The sequence below is a fragment of the Chroicocephalus ridibundus genome, chromosome 1 (assembly GCF_963924245.1).
Source record: "Chroicocephalus ridibundus chromosome 1, bChrRid1.1, whole genome shotgun sequence".
Lineage (NCBI taxonomy): Eukaryota > Metazoa > Chordata > Aves > Charadriiformes > Laridae > Chroicocephalus > Chroicocephalus ridibundus.
In genome coordinates, this window is record NC_086284.1 from 207470977 (window position 1) to 207487623 (window position 16647).

Sequence of the window (16647 nt, forward strand, 5' to 3'; positions counted from 1 at the left end):
ACACTGGTGATATAACATACTCGCAAAAGTGCCAAGCTAGTTTATAAGAGATTGGGTAATTACTGCAGGATATGGAAGTAATCTTGAGCAGGTAGAAGGGTGTATTCCACCTCAGTACTTGTAGTATCTTTTAGTGCAAAAGATAAAGTTATCAAATGTAACGGTGTAGCCAGGCTTAACTAATATATCCTGCTTTCTGATAGTGAACTGATGGAGCAACCAGGAACAGCTAAATATATCATGATTCTTCAGGTAAGCAAGATGTTAGGATAAACGTGTTATTCCTGCAATCAAAAGACTTTCCTCCCTTAAAAATTACTAAGAAGAAATACCGATCCCATTGAAGTCAGGAGCAATATTCTTAGAAACAAACTAGGTCAGGATTTTACTTTTCCAATGTGTAGCTGTACATCTTTTCAGGTAACACCTGAAATAGCACCAGCTGTATTCAAAAACTTAATGGCTGTTTTTTACTGCGAAGAGGAGAGTCCTTGGAAGAGGCCTATTTTATAGCTGTTTTGTAGTCTTTTACGGTGCTCTCATAAAAAAGCAGCTTTAACAACTAGAAAAAGATACTGCAACAAGTCCAAAAAGCAATGCTGACTACACTGCTCCGAGAAGTAGGTGTTGAAGTAGGAAGAGACTGAATGTCTATGAGATGTACTGGGAAGTGGTCTGTTAAACCTCATGTGGCCAAATTCTCCTAAAAATCATCACCACACGTCAAAGAAGTTGATAATTTAAAGATGTATTACAGAGGTTTGATTATATTCCAGACTTTTCTCCACTAACAAAACAATTATTAACATAGTATAAGCAAAGGAAATCATACGTGCTTTTGAACTGTACAGAGTTAAATAGCTTTTATTATGGGGTATGTAATGTCCTTGAGACTATTCATCAAGGCTTAGTCGTAGCTCAGCTTCACAAACTGCAGCTTTTCCTGATTTACTGTCTTACTCTCCCCACACCCCTTCCAGGGAGCTCTGCTGCCTATAGGTGGAGAGAGGCCTGGAGAGAGAGGCAAAATCAATTCTGCCTTTTGTAAACAAGAACCATAATGTGTAACCATCTCTACAGGAGAATCTATAGTGTCATGGTGTACGTGATGGAGCTGGAGAGTTGGGTGAGGGCCGCATTTAAGGCTGACTGCACACGATAATGATGCACCGAGAGCCTTGGTCCTTTTGTGTTCCCTTCAGCACTGCACCGGACCAACACAGCAAACATCGATTGCCCAGGATCCAACAAAGCCAACATCTGCTGACTTTGTGAGGACAACACGACGCTCGTGTCTCTAGTATGTGGCTTGAGAGTGGTTGGCAAGGTGAGGTCTGAAGGTTGTGGGGAATTGCAGCCTTTCCTAAGCCCTGGGAAAAGGGAAAAATTTAAAATCAGTGATGAAATTTATTTAAGCATGCCAAAATAGGTCACACTCATCAGCCCTATTTAAAGTAGGAGAGAAGGAGCAGGACTGGAGGTTTTTTGGTGGTATTCCAATTTATATACAGTGATTTAATTATTGCATGTTCTCATTAGCATATGTTCCCAATGAAAGCAAACGTAGGAGATGGACTCCTGTTTGTGTGGTGTGTGCCTGTATTTGAAAATTCGGATTCATATGTAAGGGAGGCTGGAAACAGCCCAAGAAATGTACTTAAGTAGCTCTTCCTGAAAAACAGTGGTAAGTATTATGCAGTAAGAAAGGATCTCTTCCTGTTCTGTCTGTGAATGCTAATATAGGTAAACCTAAGGTCATGCACCTATGTTAAAAAAGGAAAAGAAAGGAAGAAACAGACCAAGTCTTGCTCTAAAATACAACTGTCCTCTGAATCATCCAGTGAATCTTTTTCTTTTTAGACCTTGAGGCAGAGGAAGTTCCTTCCAATGTGCTTCACAAAACACGAACTGGGCCATTAATGATTATCAAATAAATAATACTGTCTACAGACAGTTATCTTCTTATCAAGTCACTCCCTCTCTCGCTGCAAATCTGCCCTTACTTCTGATGGTAGTTTTGATAAATGAGCTCATGTACAAATTTTAGAGGTTAGTTTGAGGTGAATGAATGAAAATGCTGTCACGAAATCTAAGACCTTTGGGTATACCTGTGACAACCTGGAACCTGAGATCCGTTACTGCTTGAAGTCCTTAGGGTTTAAAGGCACAATTCACATGAGCCTCAAATAAAGCTATAAAAGCTGCTGCCTAGTATGACTTTTTTCCACCCATTGTGATGTACACTTTAAAAATGTTTGTTTTTCATCTATTATTTAATAATCTAGTACAATCTTTACTACTGTTCAGGGAGATGTTGTTAGACAAATAGGTTTTTGTTGTCTTTTTATCTTTCCGTTTTTTGCGAAAGCAAATGGAGTCTCTTCATGCCATTAACCAAAGTGACTTGTAAACAAAGAGGCAATTTAACAGCTTCCCCACAGCATTACATTCCTACTTAACCCTGTGAAGACTGTGCAATGTGAAAACTCGAACGATGAAAGAGTTGCTCCTTTTAGGATTCTAGTAAATAATCTAGCATTTTTACAGATGTGTAATTGCACTTTTTTTGCAATCACATTATTCGAGAATATAATCCCAGAGGCATGGAGCCCTTATAAGCCCTTCTGTCCAGTCTGCACCTCTGATTGATTTCTCTGCTTTACATAACATTCATTTAGTGGAAGTGAATGATGAGCATTGTCAGAACTGCAGTGTAAACCAGAGCATTTCCAGGAAGGGAAGCAAACTGTAACATCAAAGGAATTTGTGGAGTGGAGTGGCTGCTCTGCAGAGCAGCAGGGCTACTTGCATTCACTGTATTTGTTACAAAATATGCATTTATTTCTGGTTAAATTGCTGCGCTATTTACTACTGTCACGGTTTGGTGTGTTGGTGACCTACCCATCATCCTGTCCCCCACCCCCAAAACGTATCACAGGGTTTTGTTACAACAAGTAAAATAAAAGTGCCAGATAATTCAGTCTGCTCTCTGTCAGAACATTCAATATGTGCAGAAAAATTAAATTTGGGAGTGAAGTAAGAAGGAAACAAGGGTTTGAGGGAGCCCTGAGGTCATTGTAGTTCTTCTCTGCTCGCCTGGGCAAAGCTACTATAATTACTCTTTTTCTAGAATAAGCGTATTTTTGCCCTTTTGAGCAAAAACACTTATGTTTTAATAGTTACTGCTCTTTTCTGCCCTGTATATGCCAGAAGCTACAGTCATGCCTGTGTTTATGAAAAATCACATGCACAAACTTTATTCTTATCCTTTGTTTACACTTCATGTAATGGTCATAAAATTTTACATGAAATGAGGGGCTTAAAGCAGAAGGGACACCACCAAATGTTATTTTTACCTACTAATAATCTGAATAATGGGTAATACTCCAAATTTTTAGGGCAGTTCCTTAAACCAAACATAAATGCTACTGCTGCCTCTGTAGCAGTGTTCTGCTGATGAAGATGTTGTTATTTTCTTTTCTATCTTTTTTTCTGGAACATGAGCTTATATCAGCTCTCTCACTTGCTGTGTTCTTATTCTGGTAAAGTGTATTAATGACTGCATTAGGAGATGAAAGAAGTTTCATATCCATTTGTTGGCTAATTAGCAACAGTAGCAACAGGTATGTATAGCGTACCAACAGGAAAAAGTTTCTACACATAATTAATTCTCCTTATTGTCCCCTCATTTATTTTATTATTTCTAAATATAGCGTGGCCTCCCTCTACTGTTCACTAGCTAGTTTTTAGCCTGTCTATCTTTCTTCCTTTAAAGCAGCAAAAAGCTCAACCCTCTCCACCTCTGTCCACATAACCAAGAACCTAGCGATTGAGCTACTCTCCCATAAGCACCAGAACAGCACAAAACCCTTGCTTTCCCCAGAAGAAACAACAGCTTTAATTGCTGCCATTGAAGTGCTAAGCAGTCCCGTTGCCCGTCTTAAAACCCAGCATGCCGCAATGTAAGTCGGTAAGGCAGGGACTGCCACCAGCTCTCAGGAGCCTTGACAGCCAGAACATTCCTGCTGTTTTAATGAGGAGTGCAATGCTCCACTCCACCATATAAACCATTTCCTCACCCAGCTAAAAACGATATAGCTATTAGACAGAGAAGAAGTAGAGACTCACTCAATAAAGTAGACTTCCCCCTTTTCTGTATAAGCCATTTCCCAGTTATCAGGCAGCGGGCCCAAGTCGTCATTCTCTTCAGGTTTAGTCTGCTTTGTTACATCCATATCCTCCTTTGCTTCTTCAGGCTGAGTATATCCTGGTGCAGGACAAAGTTGGGTGGAAGGTACCTCACCGGAGACACCTGTACTCTTCTCTTCATGTTCACTTGATTCTACAAGAGAAGAAAAATTACAGGTTTTGGATATCCAAGTTACTGGTGGAGAATTTACCGGGTGCAAGTCTCCAAGCAATACTCTATGAACAGCAAGTCTTGAAATAAAGAGAAAAATTCTGTTGGGTTACACAAGGGTCCCTCTGATGATGCATTTTATCTGGAATACAATAAAAGAAAATAAAGCAATAAAACCAAACTGAAACAAGAAACTAATAAAGAGCTAAGAAACAAGCCAAAGAGTTCTTGGCTCGTTCTGTCCCAGGAGTCCTTCCAGACCAGCACTTAGCACTGAGCAGAAGACAGCCTCATATCCAGCAGCACAATTGTCTTGTGTCTTAACTTTTCAAACTCTACACCCATAAAGCCAATACCTTGCTGTTTTACTACAGACAACAGGTCCTTTTCAATTAAAAAAGTATATACACTAATTGCTTTACTTATTTTCCATACATCAAAGAAATCAATACGATACCCATCAACTCAGAGCAATACATTAACCGTATAGAAAGTGGTTGTGATTTTACTACAATATAATCTGTGGGAGGCTTAGTTTCCCACAGTCAAGGCCAAATGCTTCCTCTACCCGATGCGGTTGTATCTCGCTGTGACCAAGAACATATTCAAGAAGGAGTCTTCCTTTCCTATGTTTTTTCAGTACTTGATCTTTCACTTCTTATGATTTTAGTTTCCATAAAGCCAGAAATTAAAAATGTGGCGTCCAACAGTATCTCTACCACTACCAGTTCCCACAGCCCAATCCATGTACTTTTAGATAAGCAAGTGTAGTAGAACTTAGCGATATTTATTAAAACATAAGCTGAACATAAAACCACAAAGAAACCTCAAAAAATCAGGTAAACAGGGGCCAGGTGTGCAACACTAGGAGTCTAAATGTGCCTTATCCACATTGTTGAGCACTTACCTCCACACTTAAGAGTTTACATGTTCATCTGCATGAATGAGAACCACATAGCAGGGCTTTCACGCACACAACTATTGACAGTGAAGAAAATACAATCTTTTCTTGACTACTACTAGCTCAAATAGAGGATGCTTGAAAGAAGTTGTTCTACTAAAGAAAGAGCCTCCTTCATCCTTGGAGGTAAATAAATTTGGTTGACTGATCTACTAGGTATGTGTTTATAAGCTGTGTTTTATCATATGGTCTCTCTGTGAACTATTTCTTTAAAAAATATGGCAGTAACCTGCTGCCTCAGTGGACAACTCATGCTTGGATCCTTTTTTCTGTTGCACTTAAATGAAGACTGATTTCACTGAAAAACTATTCAGACCCCTGGTTTTGGCCAAATGAACTGCAACTAAAATACATTCACAATTTTAATATATTGACCTAGTCTCGACTGACTATGATGGGATCCAAGTGAGACGGCTGAAATGACCCTACATTTTAAGTTAGGTAAACGAAATTCAGTCCTGCTTAGGCTAGTTGCTCAGTTTCTAGATAGTTAAAATGAGGGGAAATGAATTTCAGACCTAGCGAGCATGGCTTTACATTAGGTTACATGAAGGCTAATGACATAAGCTCACCAGCAGATGAACGTCATAGGGACACAGACAATGGATATCAGAGGAAAACTGAAAACAAACTGTGAACTTGTATACCAGTATTTAATCAAAATGGTACATAATCGGTGTAATGGAGAGTAGATTGAGACTACTATAGCTTGTTCATAAAGATATGTAAGGAATGAAGGAAGTGTATATGGTTTTGTACCATCAAAAATATACATACACTTGCTCTGAGTAATACTATATGGACGATATTGAAATCTGTGGATGAGTATAAAAAAAAAAAAAAAAGGAGAAAATATTTTTTTAAAAGAAGCCAACAATGTAGTCTACAATGAAGTTCAGGAAGATGACAATTTTTTAAATGAACTAAGGGTGCATCCAGAGCACAGAACTATGCAGATACTTGTGTGAAACATGTAGGAGGTGGGTGAACTTGCGTGAAATGATCTAATTTGTGATGATTAGAACAGTAAGAAAGAAGAGCAACAAAAAATTAACAACAATGGTCTTTAAAAAAACAGGTTTTAATAAACTCACAGAAATTTGATGTTACGGCAAGCAATGGTAAGGCAAAAGGAGTTCAGGAGAACGAGTAAAGATTAAATAAACAGTACTAAGAGTGCAAGCACAAATTGTTCTAATGAAAAAGAAACATAGTGACTATAATCAGAGATCATTTTGATTAAGCCATGACTTTTCAATGGTCTGCTGTTTGCTATAGAATTGTACAAAAGGTGAAAACTAGATTAAGATGTTAAGGATGAACACAGAAAACCAATATGGGCATGTAACAGCAAAGCAAAACAGTCAGTCTAGAAAATGGGACGCAGTCAGGGACAGTACAGCTGACAAGAAAACTTTCTGTAAGTGCATTAACAATAAGAAGGCCAAAAGCAGACGCATTCCACTCTGTGGGAAGGAAGGAAAGCTAATAACATATGACGCATAAAAAACCAAGGCAGTTAGTTAGTGCTCTTTTTGCCTCAGTCACTACTGCAAAAAGATTACCTGTGATTAAATGACTAACGTAATTAACATGAGCAATAGGGCTAAAGTAGAGTGGGCAGAGAACAGGTCAGGTTAAACTTAGACGGAACAGCCATTCTCAATTGGCAGAGCCTGATGGAATGAAACCTAGGCTGCTGAGGGAACCAATGAAGCAGACTCATGGCTAGTAATGGCTACATCTTTGAAACTTCACGGAGAACAGAAACTTAGAAAGGACAAACTTGGTCCTGGTTTCAGCAAAATATCTATGATTTAGGTTTTTAGATAGCTTTATAGTCTTAATTTCTGAGCACCTACGTTCCATTTGAAAAAATTTGCTCAATTAGGCCATTACATTGTTTTGTAATAGAGGAGGAGGAAGACCCACGAATCTGTAACTACACATCTTTCTATTTTTAATTCCGAGAAGGACGTTGGGACCAGCAATCAAACCACCTACATGTAAGCTCTTCAAAGGTGGTAAATAATTGTCAAGATTTCTCAGGAAGAAATTGTGCCAAACTAATCTTATTTCTTTTCATGACAGAGTAACAGGTGCTGCTCCTTGGGGAAAAATGGTAGATATAGCTTTCATGATCTTAAAAAAAGACTTTTGACTCTGACACATACAGCCTTTTAGAATAGCGTGAAAAAAAGTAGATCCGGTTTTGAACAGGGTGATGGTCTATAGCTCTACAGCCACATGCAGCTCATGCTGCTAAATCTTAACTCATGCTTGAACTACATGGTATTACAATCATTTGGTGCTGTTTGCAAATGTGAATCTGTCTGTGGGAATAAACGAATTGGCAAGAGACAAAAGCGCAGGTTTTTCTTAGTTTCATCCCACAGTAGAGCAGTAGGATCCCAGGGGAGCTGAAGTTCCCTCCTCCTTATCTACCATTCCCAAATTCCCCTCTCTCCCCCATCTTGGCTTTCCAAAATATGTGGCATCTGTCTGATGCGAAATGCCACAATCAGCTGTAAAAATACAAGGTGGGGAGCAAATTACTAGGCAGAACTCCTAGTGAAAATACAATGGAGGAATAGGGATGTGTGAGGGATGTCTAACCATTATCTTCAGTCAATAATGATACTGTTGCAAAAGAAATAAAAAGCACCATAATAAGTTTAATTAGGAACACTGAATAGTACATAATAGGTTTAATTAGGAGTGCTGTGCCCAGTTTTGAGAATTTCATGTCAAAGAAGATACGAAACAGTCCAGAGGATAGAAAAGGGAAAAAAAAAAAAAAAAAAGAAAAAAAAATGTTGGATGCATGGAAAGATTGAAAACCAGCTGGTTTTAGTCTTGAGGAGAAAAGACTGATGGATTGGGGAAGCATTTTCAAATACGTAAAAATATCCTGCAAAGCACAGAGGATATATGGTCTCCACTTCCCTTGAGAACAGGAGAGTGGAATTGCTGATAAATTCTTTGGGTTTTTTGTTCTTATCTCTGTAAAGCAAAACTAAGTTCTCATCTGTCTCAAGCATCACTGACAGATCTGTGAGTTGTATTCCTCACAGACATGAGCACAGATGTGGTGACATGGCTGTGTTTTAGGATTTTAGCATGATATCTGTAATATGTGTTCTTCCTTAAGATCTTATTTTTAGCAGGTCTGAAGAGGTCAGATTCTTGATTTTCAACAACGATATTAACAAAGCCCAGCCATCATGATGGCAGAAAAAATGTGAAAATTAAGCCTTGAGGATTAGAAGAAATATTCTAAGCTTGTCTAAAACAGAGATTGCTATCAAAATATAGCAGGGAAAAAAGGAACCTGATGCTTATTTAACAACTTAAAAATATAATTATTTTAAAGCCAATCTCATGAATTATTAATTACTGGATCATTATCTTTTAATAGCTTACTTTGATAATGGAAAAGGCATCATGATGACTAAAACCCAAGCAATTAAGGTAGAATTGCCTAATGCCATTTTATAACATTAAGTTTTACGCAATGGACATTCTAGTCACACTTATTTGGAATATAGCCCTCCGGTGTCATCTTATCTTTTGTTATATATATCTATCATTTGCATACTCCAGGTAAGGTAGATACCTTACTGGTTTACTTTCTGCTAATACATATTCATATATAATGTTTGATTTGATAAAACCCAGGAGTTCTGGTTAAAAACGAGCAGTGTCTTAAATGCACAAAAAAAGATTGAAATACTACAGTAACACACCGTGAACACAAATATTTATCTTCAGGCAATATATGATATAAAAAAAGATCCTAAAATTGTACCATCATATGAGTCCAGAATTATTTTTGTCACTAAAAAAACAATCAATTGACTTTACATCAAGTGAAATAGCCTGCTAGAGCCGCTGTCTTGCTACAAAACAGATTACACGGTCCAGTTTTCAAAAGCAGTTTAGCACAGTATCTCAAGAATGAGTGTCCTGGGAAGTGACAGAATAGGCACCAGTAAAGCACCAGCAAGTTATTGCATACGTGGAATACAAAGAACTTTGAGAACAAGATAATGTGTATGTCAAAAATACCTACGTACCATTAAATACTGTAAGTTCATCTCTGTAGTACTCCAACTGCAAATACCAGCAGTTAAAATATTACCGGTTGATATTTCCTATTCTCTACACAGCTCTTACACAATACGGTGACCTTTTTTGTTTTTTTGTTTTTTTTTTAAATAACTGGTAGTTATGTTGCGATAGTCTCAGAATTTGAGCCTCCAGCAACACTGTTGCTTGCACTTCAAATTATTTCTATTATTTACAGTCTAACTCTTGAAATTTACCATCTAAATATGTAACAGGACCTTGTCACTTTATTCCTTTATTTTAATGCTGCAGATTATTCATGCAGTAAAGTTTAAAAACTTATTCTTTTCTTCTGAAAGAATCAACCCATATGACCTAAGTAATATCAGCAGAGAGCAAATGAAAGGAAATATTATTAAATAGTAATTTATGGAGTGGTTTTAGCAGCTCTTAAAGAAAATACTTATAGCTCTTTATACCCTTATTGTGTCTAAATGACTAATTTGTTAAATTCTGCACAGGAAAAAGCCCATCCATTTTAAATAACTGTTGGATACAAGGGTAGTTTAGAATCATAGAATCATAGAATGTGTTGGTTTGGAAGGGACTTTTAAAGGTCACCTAGGCCAACCCCCCTGCAGTAAGCAGGGACATCTTCAACTAGATCAGGTTGCTCAGAGCCTCATCAAGCCTGGCCTTGAATGTCTCCAGGGCTGGGGCCTCCACCACCTCTCTGGGCAACCTGTCCCAGTGTCTCACCACCCTCACAGTAAAGAACTTCTTCCTCATATCTAATCTAAGTCTACCCTGCTCTAGTTTAAAACCATTGCTCCTCGTCCTATTGCTACATGCCCTTGCAAACAGCCCCTCCCCAGCTTTCCTGTAGCCCCCTTTGGGGACTGGATGGCTGCTATAAGGTCTCCCCAGAGTCTTCTCTTCTCCAGGCTGAACAACCCCAACTCTCTCAGCCTGTCTTCACAGCAGAGGTGCTCCAGCCCTCGGATCATCTTCGTGGCCCTCCTCTGGACCCTCTCCAACAGGTCCATGTGCTTCTTGTGCTGAGGGCTCCAGAGCTGGACACAGTACTCCAGGTGAGGTCTCACGAGAGCAGAGTAGAGGGGGAGAATCACCTGTAACTCATGTTTGCCGAGCTATGTGCATCTATTTTCCTGTGAAAATATCACTCCGCAGGCTTGGAGCTACTCCCATTCCCACAGAGCTGTAGCCATATTTGGGTTTTGGTGGAAGCTTTGCATGGAGGCACCATTCTCACTGAGTGCGACCACAGTAAGAACTAGGAGCTGGTGTGGGGGAGGGAAAACAGGAGACATGGAGACTGGGTGAGCACAGGGTATTCTGTAGGCCACTCATTGTGACCTACCTGTGATAAACTGAGTTTAAAGAACACACCTACAACAGAAATATCCATGGATACCAACTTTTGTATTTTTTAAAATCTCATGGCTCTTAGATGTTGTGTCTGTTATTGTCATGCCTCTGGCTCTCTTTGCTGTTTAATAATAAAAGAAAAAGCTCAACCTGTTGCGTGGGACTACTGCACCTTGCGTGGTGATTGATGGCATGGGGACTCTAGCCTTTTGCTTCATTAGCAACCTAAGGCATGGAATGATTATTTTTAAACTTTATGTCATATCTTATTCCTCAATTAATTTGAGCTTGCCAGAACTTTCATTCTCTGGGTGCAACTTATCATTGCTCAAGTAACGTCAGAACAATGCACATACATAAGCACTCTTTCAGTGTTAGAGTGGTTCTTCTGGAATTTGGATGATAAACAATCAGTGAGAAGTGTGAAGCAAATGTGACATGACCAACAGTGTCAAATCATGATCCTGGTTGTGAAGGAGACACTTAATTCTCTGCAGATGCGAACAGCAACAGCAGCGAAAAGTGAATGTCTGACAAGCAGGTTGCAATTTGACCAAGACTCTTTTTAACTCTTTTGTCAAAGCATCAGTTTTGCAGAAATCGTTGATTTCAATGCAGTGTCCATCAGGAAAGGCTTCTCAGGCGCAAGATGTCTACCCAAACCAGTGAATGGCAGATACCCAACCCAGAGCAGCCAGAAGTCCAGTAATGTGGACAATTGCTCTAGGTGTGAGAAACCCAACGCTAACTCTAGAATTGGCCATTTTAACAGCTAATCTACGGATTGTGTCTCTCATATGCTGCTTGATAAATAGTAGGATTCTTCATTTTAGGCTCCTGTGTATCTATAGGCTGAATAAAGCATTCTAGATCGTAGAGGTGATCCCATACAATGGGTATCTAAAACAGCTATGCTCTTTTACTCCTTGGAATTGCCTCTTTCTCCTTACTTTATATAAAGAGAGCAGAGACAAGTAGCTCAAACAAAAAGTAAGGCATTTCGTCATATAATTTACTAAAGATGGATGAGATAAATCCCATCTCCCAGTTAATACTATTTTGTCCTGAGAAAACTCAATCCAGGAGGAAGGACTGAGAGTGATCCATTCTAAAATGGCCAAAAGCCCCATCCTGAAGGGATAAGAAGGATTCCTGTCGGGTTCTGGGCTGAGGACAGGTGACAAAATCAGAAAGAATAAACACATTGGGCAGCACAAATTAACAAGACAATTACGGATCATGATTGAAGATCTCCAGTCTGTACATATACAATATCTGAGGGAAATCTGATGGCCTATGAAGAAAGGTGTGTGGAAGTGAATGAATGAAAAATTGATTCCTACAAGTAAAGCTCAACAGATGCACAGATTATCTCAACAGACACTGAAAAGTTTTCGAAAACGAAAGCACAAAGATCTCTGCAACTATAAATGTTACTTATTGGTCTGATAAAGATGGGTTTATTTTTCTCAGAGTCATCTTAAATCTGTTACGTTTCAACCTAGCAGTCCCAGGTGTTACAGCAGTCCTTTGAGATGCCTGACTCTGATACCTTCGGCAGTTAATAAGCCATTAAGTTGCTGAGCACCTATAAAAATATATCAATGTTTCAAATGCCCCAAGAGTCCTATATTTAATAAAAGACTCCCATTAGAAGTGAAGCCTTTAAAAGAGAATACACTTTCTAAAAGAACTGGAAATAACAAATATCCTACCTTTGTCACTTCTTTATAAAAACTAGATTGCTCCCTCCACTGAGAGTTAAAAAAAAACAACCCACAAACATATTCTGGGTTTCCTGATTGTTCAAAGACACAAACTACAAATGCACACACACATTTTAGAGGTGGCTCAGACTATCAGCTCACAGCTCACAGAGAAAATGACTGCAGTTCACAGGGTCCGTGGGAGCTACGCTGCCCAACAAAGGCAACACAGCATGGATGTACAGAGCTGCTTTGCCACAATCCCCAAAGTCCTCAATCAGTGTAACCGAACAACAAAACCCTGCTTATGAAACCATGATAGCCAACACAGGCACCGCTTGTTCTGCTGGCCACACCTACAGGAATGACTTTGTGGGGGCGAGGAGGGGGAGGAGGGGGGCTGCCTTACACCGATGCTCATGTATTTCATTTTGTAGCACAGCACATGCCACTGCCTGTTTCTTGGGTGCTGCCTAGTCATCATTCACATGGAATTTGCCTGGGAGAAACAAATTACGGGTGTACAATGCAAGGAGAAAGAAGGTAAACATTGCCTCTTGATCCAGTTTGAGCTGAAACATATTGCCCTGGAAATTGCTCCTCAGCAATGGTCCATTGTGTGGCACATTTCGAATAACTGCAAAGAATGATCTTTCTAATGATTTCTACAATACACATCAGAGACCAAATCCTGCCTTTGCCTCTTTCACTGTGGAAGTATCCTGGCAACAGAGCCAGTGCTGATGTTTTATGTAAGGATTTCTGGGCTTCATCCTTTTCTGCTTAGCTGTGTAGGAACGGTCAGAGCATTGTCAACAGATGCAATGTTGTGTGGAAGGGATGAGCAAGGTCATCACAACGTGTGATGGCAACAGCCAGGGAGTAATGCTGCAGCCCTTTGGCGAGCCGAGAGGGGAGAACGAGATCCACTCTCACCTCACCGTTCCCTGCCACCCCCCTTGTACATGGGGATGGATTCGGCACAGGGATTTGCCCTTAGATGTAACATTAGGCAACAACTACAGAAAAGTATGTGGCAAATACATCCTTGATGGGAAGACATTCAATTTGATATACTGTCTAATGCAATAGGACAAAAAAGAAGTATATACAGAATCTGCACTATGAAAATCCTTTTTACAGTGCTTAGAAGATCAGGTAATAGAATTTTTGTTTCACATTAACCTATACGTTTAGAGAACTTGCAATATTCCATTTTATCTTCTCATCCATATGATTGTCACTACAGACTTTTACTTCAATAACTTATTTCTGAATTTCTAAGTTCCCCAAAAAGGATTCACAGCGTTATTTCTCGGAGAGATATAAAAGTCTGAATTCTTTAATTTCCTACTTGAACAACAACAAAAATAATTTCTTAAATGGTATTTCAGAATAGAAATTATTAAGTACTGTAAAATGATGACTTGCTGAAACATTGAAGGGAAAGCTGATTACCTGCTTGGGAAAAGGCTGGAGTGCTCCACTCAGGATACCAGTCAGTATCTTGAGCCCCCTTTTTTCTGAATAACTATGATCTGAGGGGTAAAACAACAGCTGCCTTTTAGGACTAGACATCTGAAACCTTTATCAGCTTTATGCAGGACCTGGAACATTGCTGAAAAGGGTCCTTCCTGATAGTATTGCTAGCTAAGTTTCATCATCACTGCCACAAATTCACCAGTATGATGACAACTTTACTGTTCCACAAAATTACTAAGATTTCATAACAATTTGCAAAAGTTCATTTCCTAATGTAGTGAACTCTGTTGCGAGTATCACCATTTGAGAACAAGGAGACCTGAAACACAGAGACTAGATTCATTTGACCAAATTGCAATTCTCTAGACTCCCTCTATAGTCAACGGAGAGAAATAGGCACTTGTGATTGACTTCCTAACTTAGAAATCTGAACGAGGGCACATGAACTGTATTCAGAAAGTAGGTACTTTTCTCTTTGGTGTACAAAGAGGGTTCAAAGGGACTAGTTCAGAGACAGATATCTTTATGGTAGCTAAGTGAGATGACTCCCCAAAATGGAGGTTAAGTAATTTGTTTCCGGCTTCAGAGAAATTCTATTATTCAGGATTCCTGGCTTTCAGTCTTGCAAGAACATCCTTACCTGAACATGCATATTCTCACTGCAGGAGGAGGGAACTGAGGACTCTGAATAACAGAAATGCATTGCAAAGTAAGAAGGAAGAACAGACCTGGTGTTACTGTCACGTCATTTCCATTGACCACAGGTCTTTCTTCCTCTTCTTCCTCCGGTGGTTCAATACCTGTCTTCTCCATATTGCTCACAGACTTGTTCCTTTTACGTTTGCCTTCAGCCCCGGGGGTGGCACCTGGGAGGATCTGATCTGTCACATTTAACAGCAGTGGAGCTGGTTCTGCTGGAGGCTTTGGAGTGCCGTAATAGTTGTCTGGAAAGAAAAGAAAAGGAATAACACATAAATATGCAGAAATACATATGCGACTTCTTGTTCTTTTGTCTTAGATTAATGGTATTATGCGAGGTAGGATCTGGTTCATCAGCTAATATAAAGATTAGTTCAAAATGTTTTCTGTGAAGTTAAATATTCACCTTTCATGAAATGGTAATTAATTTTCTTGGTGGTAGCACTAGTGATCAAATCATGCTTACAAGTATGTACCATATTAACAGTTCCTGAAGCTTTAATAGGGTAAGTTAACAATCCTCTCATCCAAATATGTGACAAATAGGCAGCATACCAGAGCTGTTTTCTTATTTCAAGCTGTTAGTTAGGACAAATTGGTTTTGTAACATCTATGCCACAATACAAGAGTTTCTGCAGGATCAAAAGGACCGTAAAAGTATTGGCTATTCATTATGTTATCCTCTCACCTGCTTAGAAAGTAAATAATCGTTCCATGATTCAGAGATCTGCAGTTTTCAGGAATGCTTGCACTGTCTCATTTTTCATATTTGTCAATTTTTTGCTATTCATGAGCTCCAGATTTGTAATAGTTAATGCTAATATATTTTCAAAGAAAGTTGAAACCTTATACTTTAAGGTTTAAAATTATCTCAAAGGACTAAGGAATTCTAAGAAGACTTAAGGTGGCTGACAGATTACCCTCTATTTGTCTCTCATGAAATTTCTGGCAACTTCCTCTGAATTGTCTACTTTCTGCCAAAAGGATTATTAGATTAGGTGGACCACGGTCTGATCTTATCTATCAAAATCTGTATGTTTGCATTTCTAGCACATCTGCTCTCAAAACTGGATTCTTCTGATACCTCAAATTTGGCTTTAAAAGTATGGTTAAAAATAAAGTATTACAGTAATTAAATAAAAGAACATTGAAAAAATTAGCAAGTCCTCTCTCAAAGCGAACATAAAGACATAAACACATACTACTTATACAGAGTTATTTTTTTTCATCTGCAAGTTGAGTTGGAGGGCAGTGAACACAATGCCTTACAACTAGATTTTCAGCAGTTAATATGGGAAACTAAAAATAGTGTCCAGCTCTGAGAAATTTTTTCCAAAGGAAAAAGCACCTATGTAAGAATATTAAGTTGCTGAAGATGTTTGTGGACTGTATGGCCACTTTTTAATTCTTATCCCACAGTTTAGGGCTTCTCTGTGATCAAATAATACTAGCAACTAGAAAAAACTATTTTAACCACATAGGAGTGTGACACAGGTAAAGAAATGTGTTATATCCGCACAGTAAACCATCATAGGATGCAATTTGCAGGCAGAGTAAAAATTATTTCTGGTACTAGTATTCCTGTGTGTTTCCAATGAATTACATTGTTCAGGCACACGACACCCGCAACACAGGTAAGTAATCGAGCAGTCTTGCAGTTACTGAATAGTCTATGAATTTTTTGCAGTGGTTTAGCAAAACAATATTCATAACAGATGTTTCTGTAATTGTAACACACTAGAAAAATTTGCTGTGTTAAATGGCCCTCGTACTCACTCTGGGCCCAGGGATGGCAGAATGAAAAATGGACTCGCTGAAGCTTTTCTTTTGATTTTATGAGATGACGGCAGGTTTAACACAGAGCCCCGGTGCCAGGAGCGCAATGAGCTGTGCGTTTGTGTGGCTGTTTGTGACCTGCCCTCCCACAGCCTGCAGGAGTTCTCTCTGCCTCCCGGGGTTAAAGCAGGGGAGCAGAATTTGGG

General features: G+C 39.1%; 1 protein-coding gene across 10 annotated transcripts in view; it reads right to left on the reverse strand.

The window, feature by feature from the left end:
- Positions 1-16647, reverse strand: part of MAGI2 (membrane associated guanylate kinase, WW and PDZ domain containing 2) — a 755492-nt gene that overhangs the window by 238419 nt on the left and 500426 nt on the right. For all 10 annotated transcript variants that reach the window (XM_063323526.1, XM_063323523.1, XM_063323524.1 and 7 more), the window contains 2 exons: positions 14695-14910; positions 4129-4342 (listed from right to left, as the gene is read on the reverse strand). In XM_063323526.1, coding sequence (XP_063179596.1) covers positions 4129-4342; positions 14695-14910 — 430 coding nt within the window. The remainder of the gene's footprint in view (positions 1-4128; positions 4343-14694; positions 14911-16647) is intronic.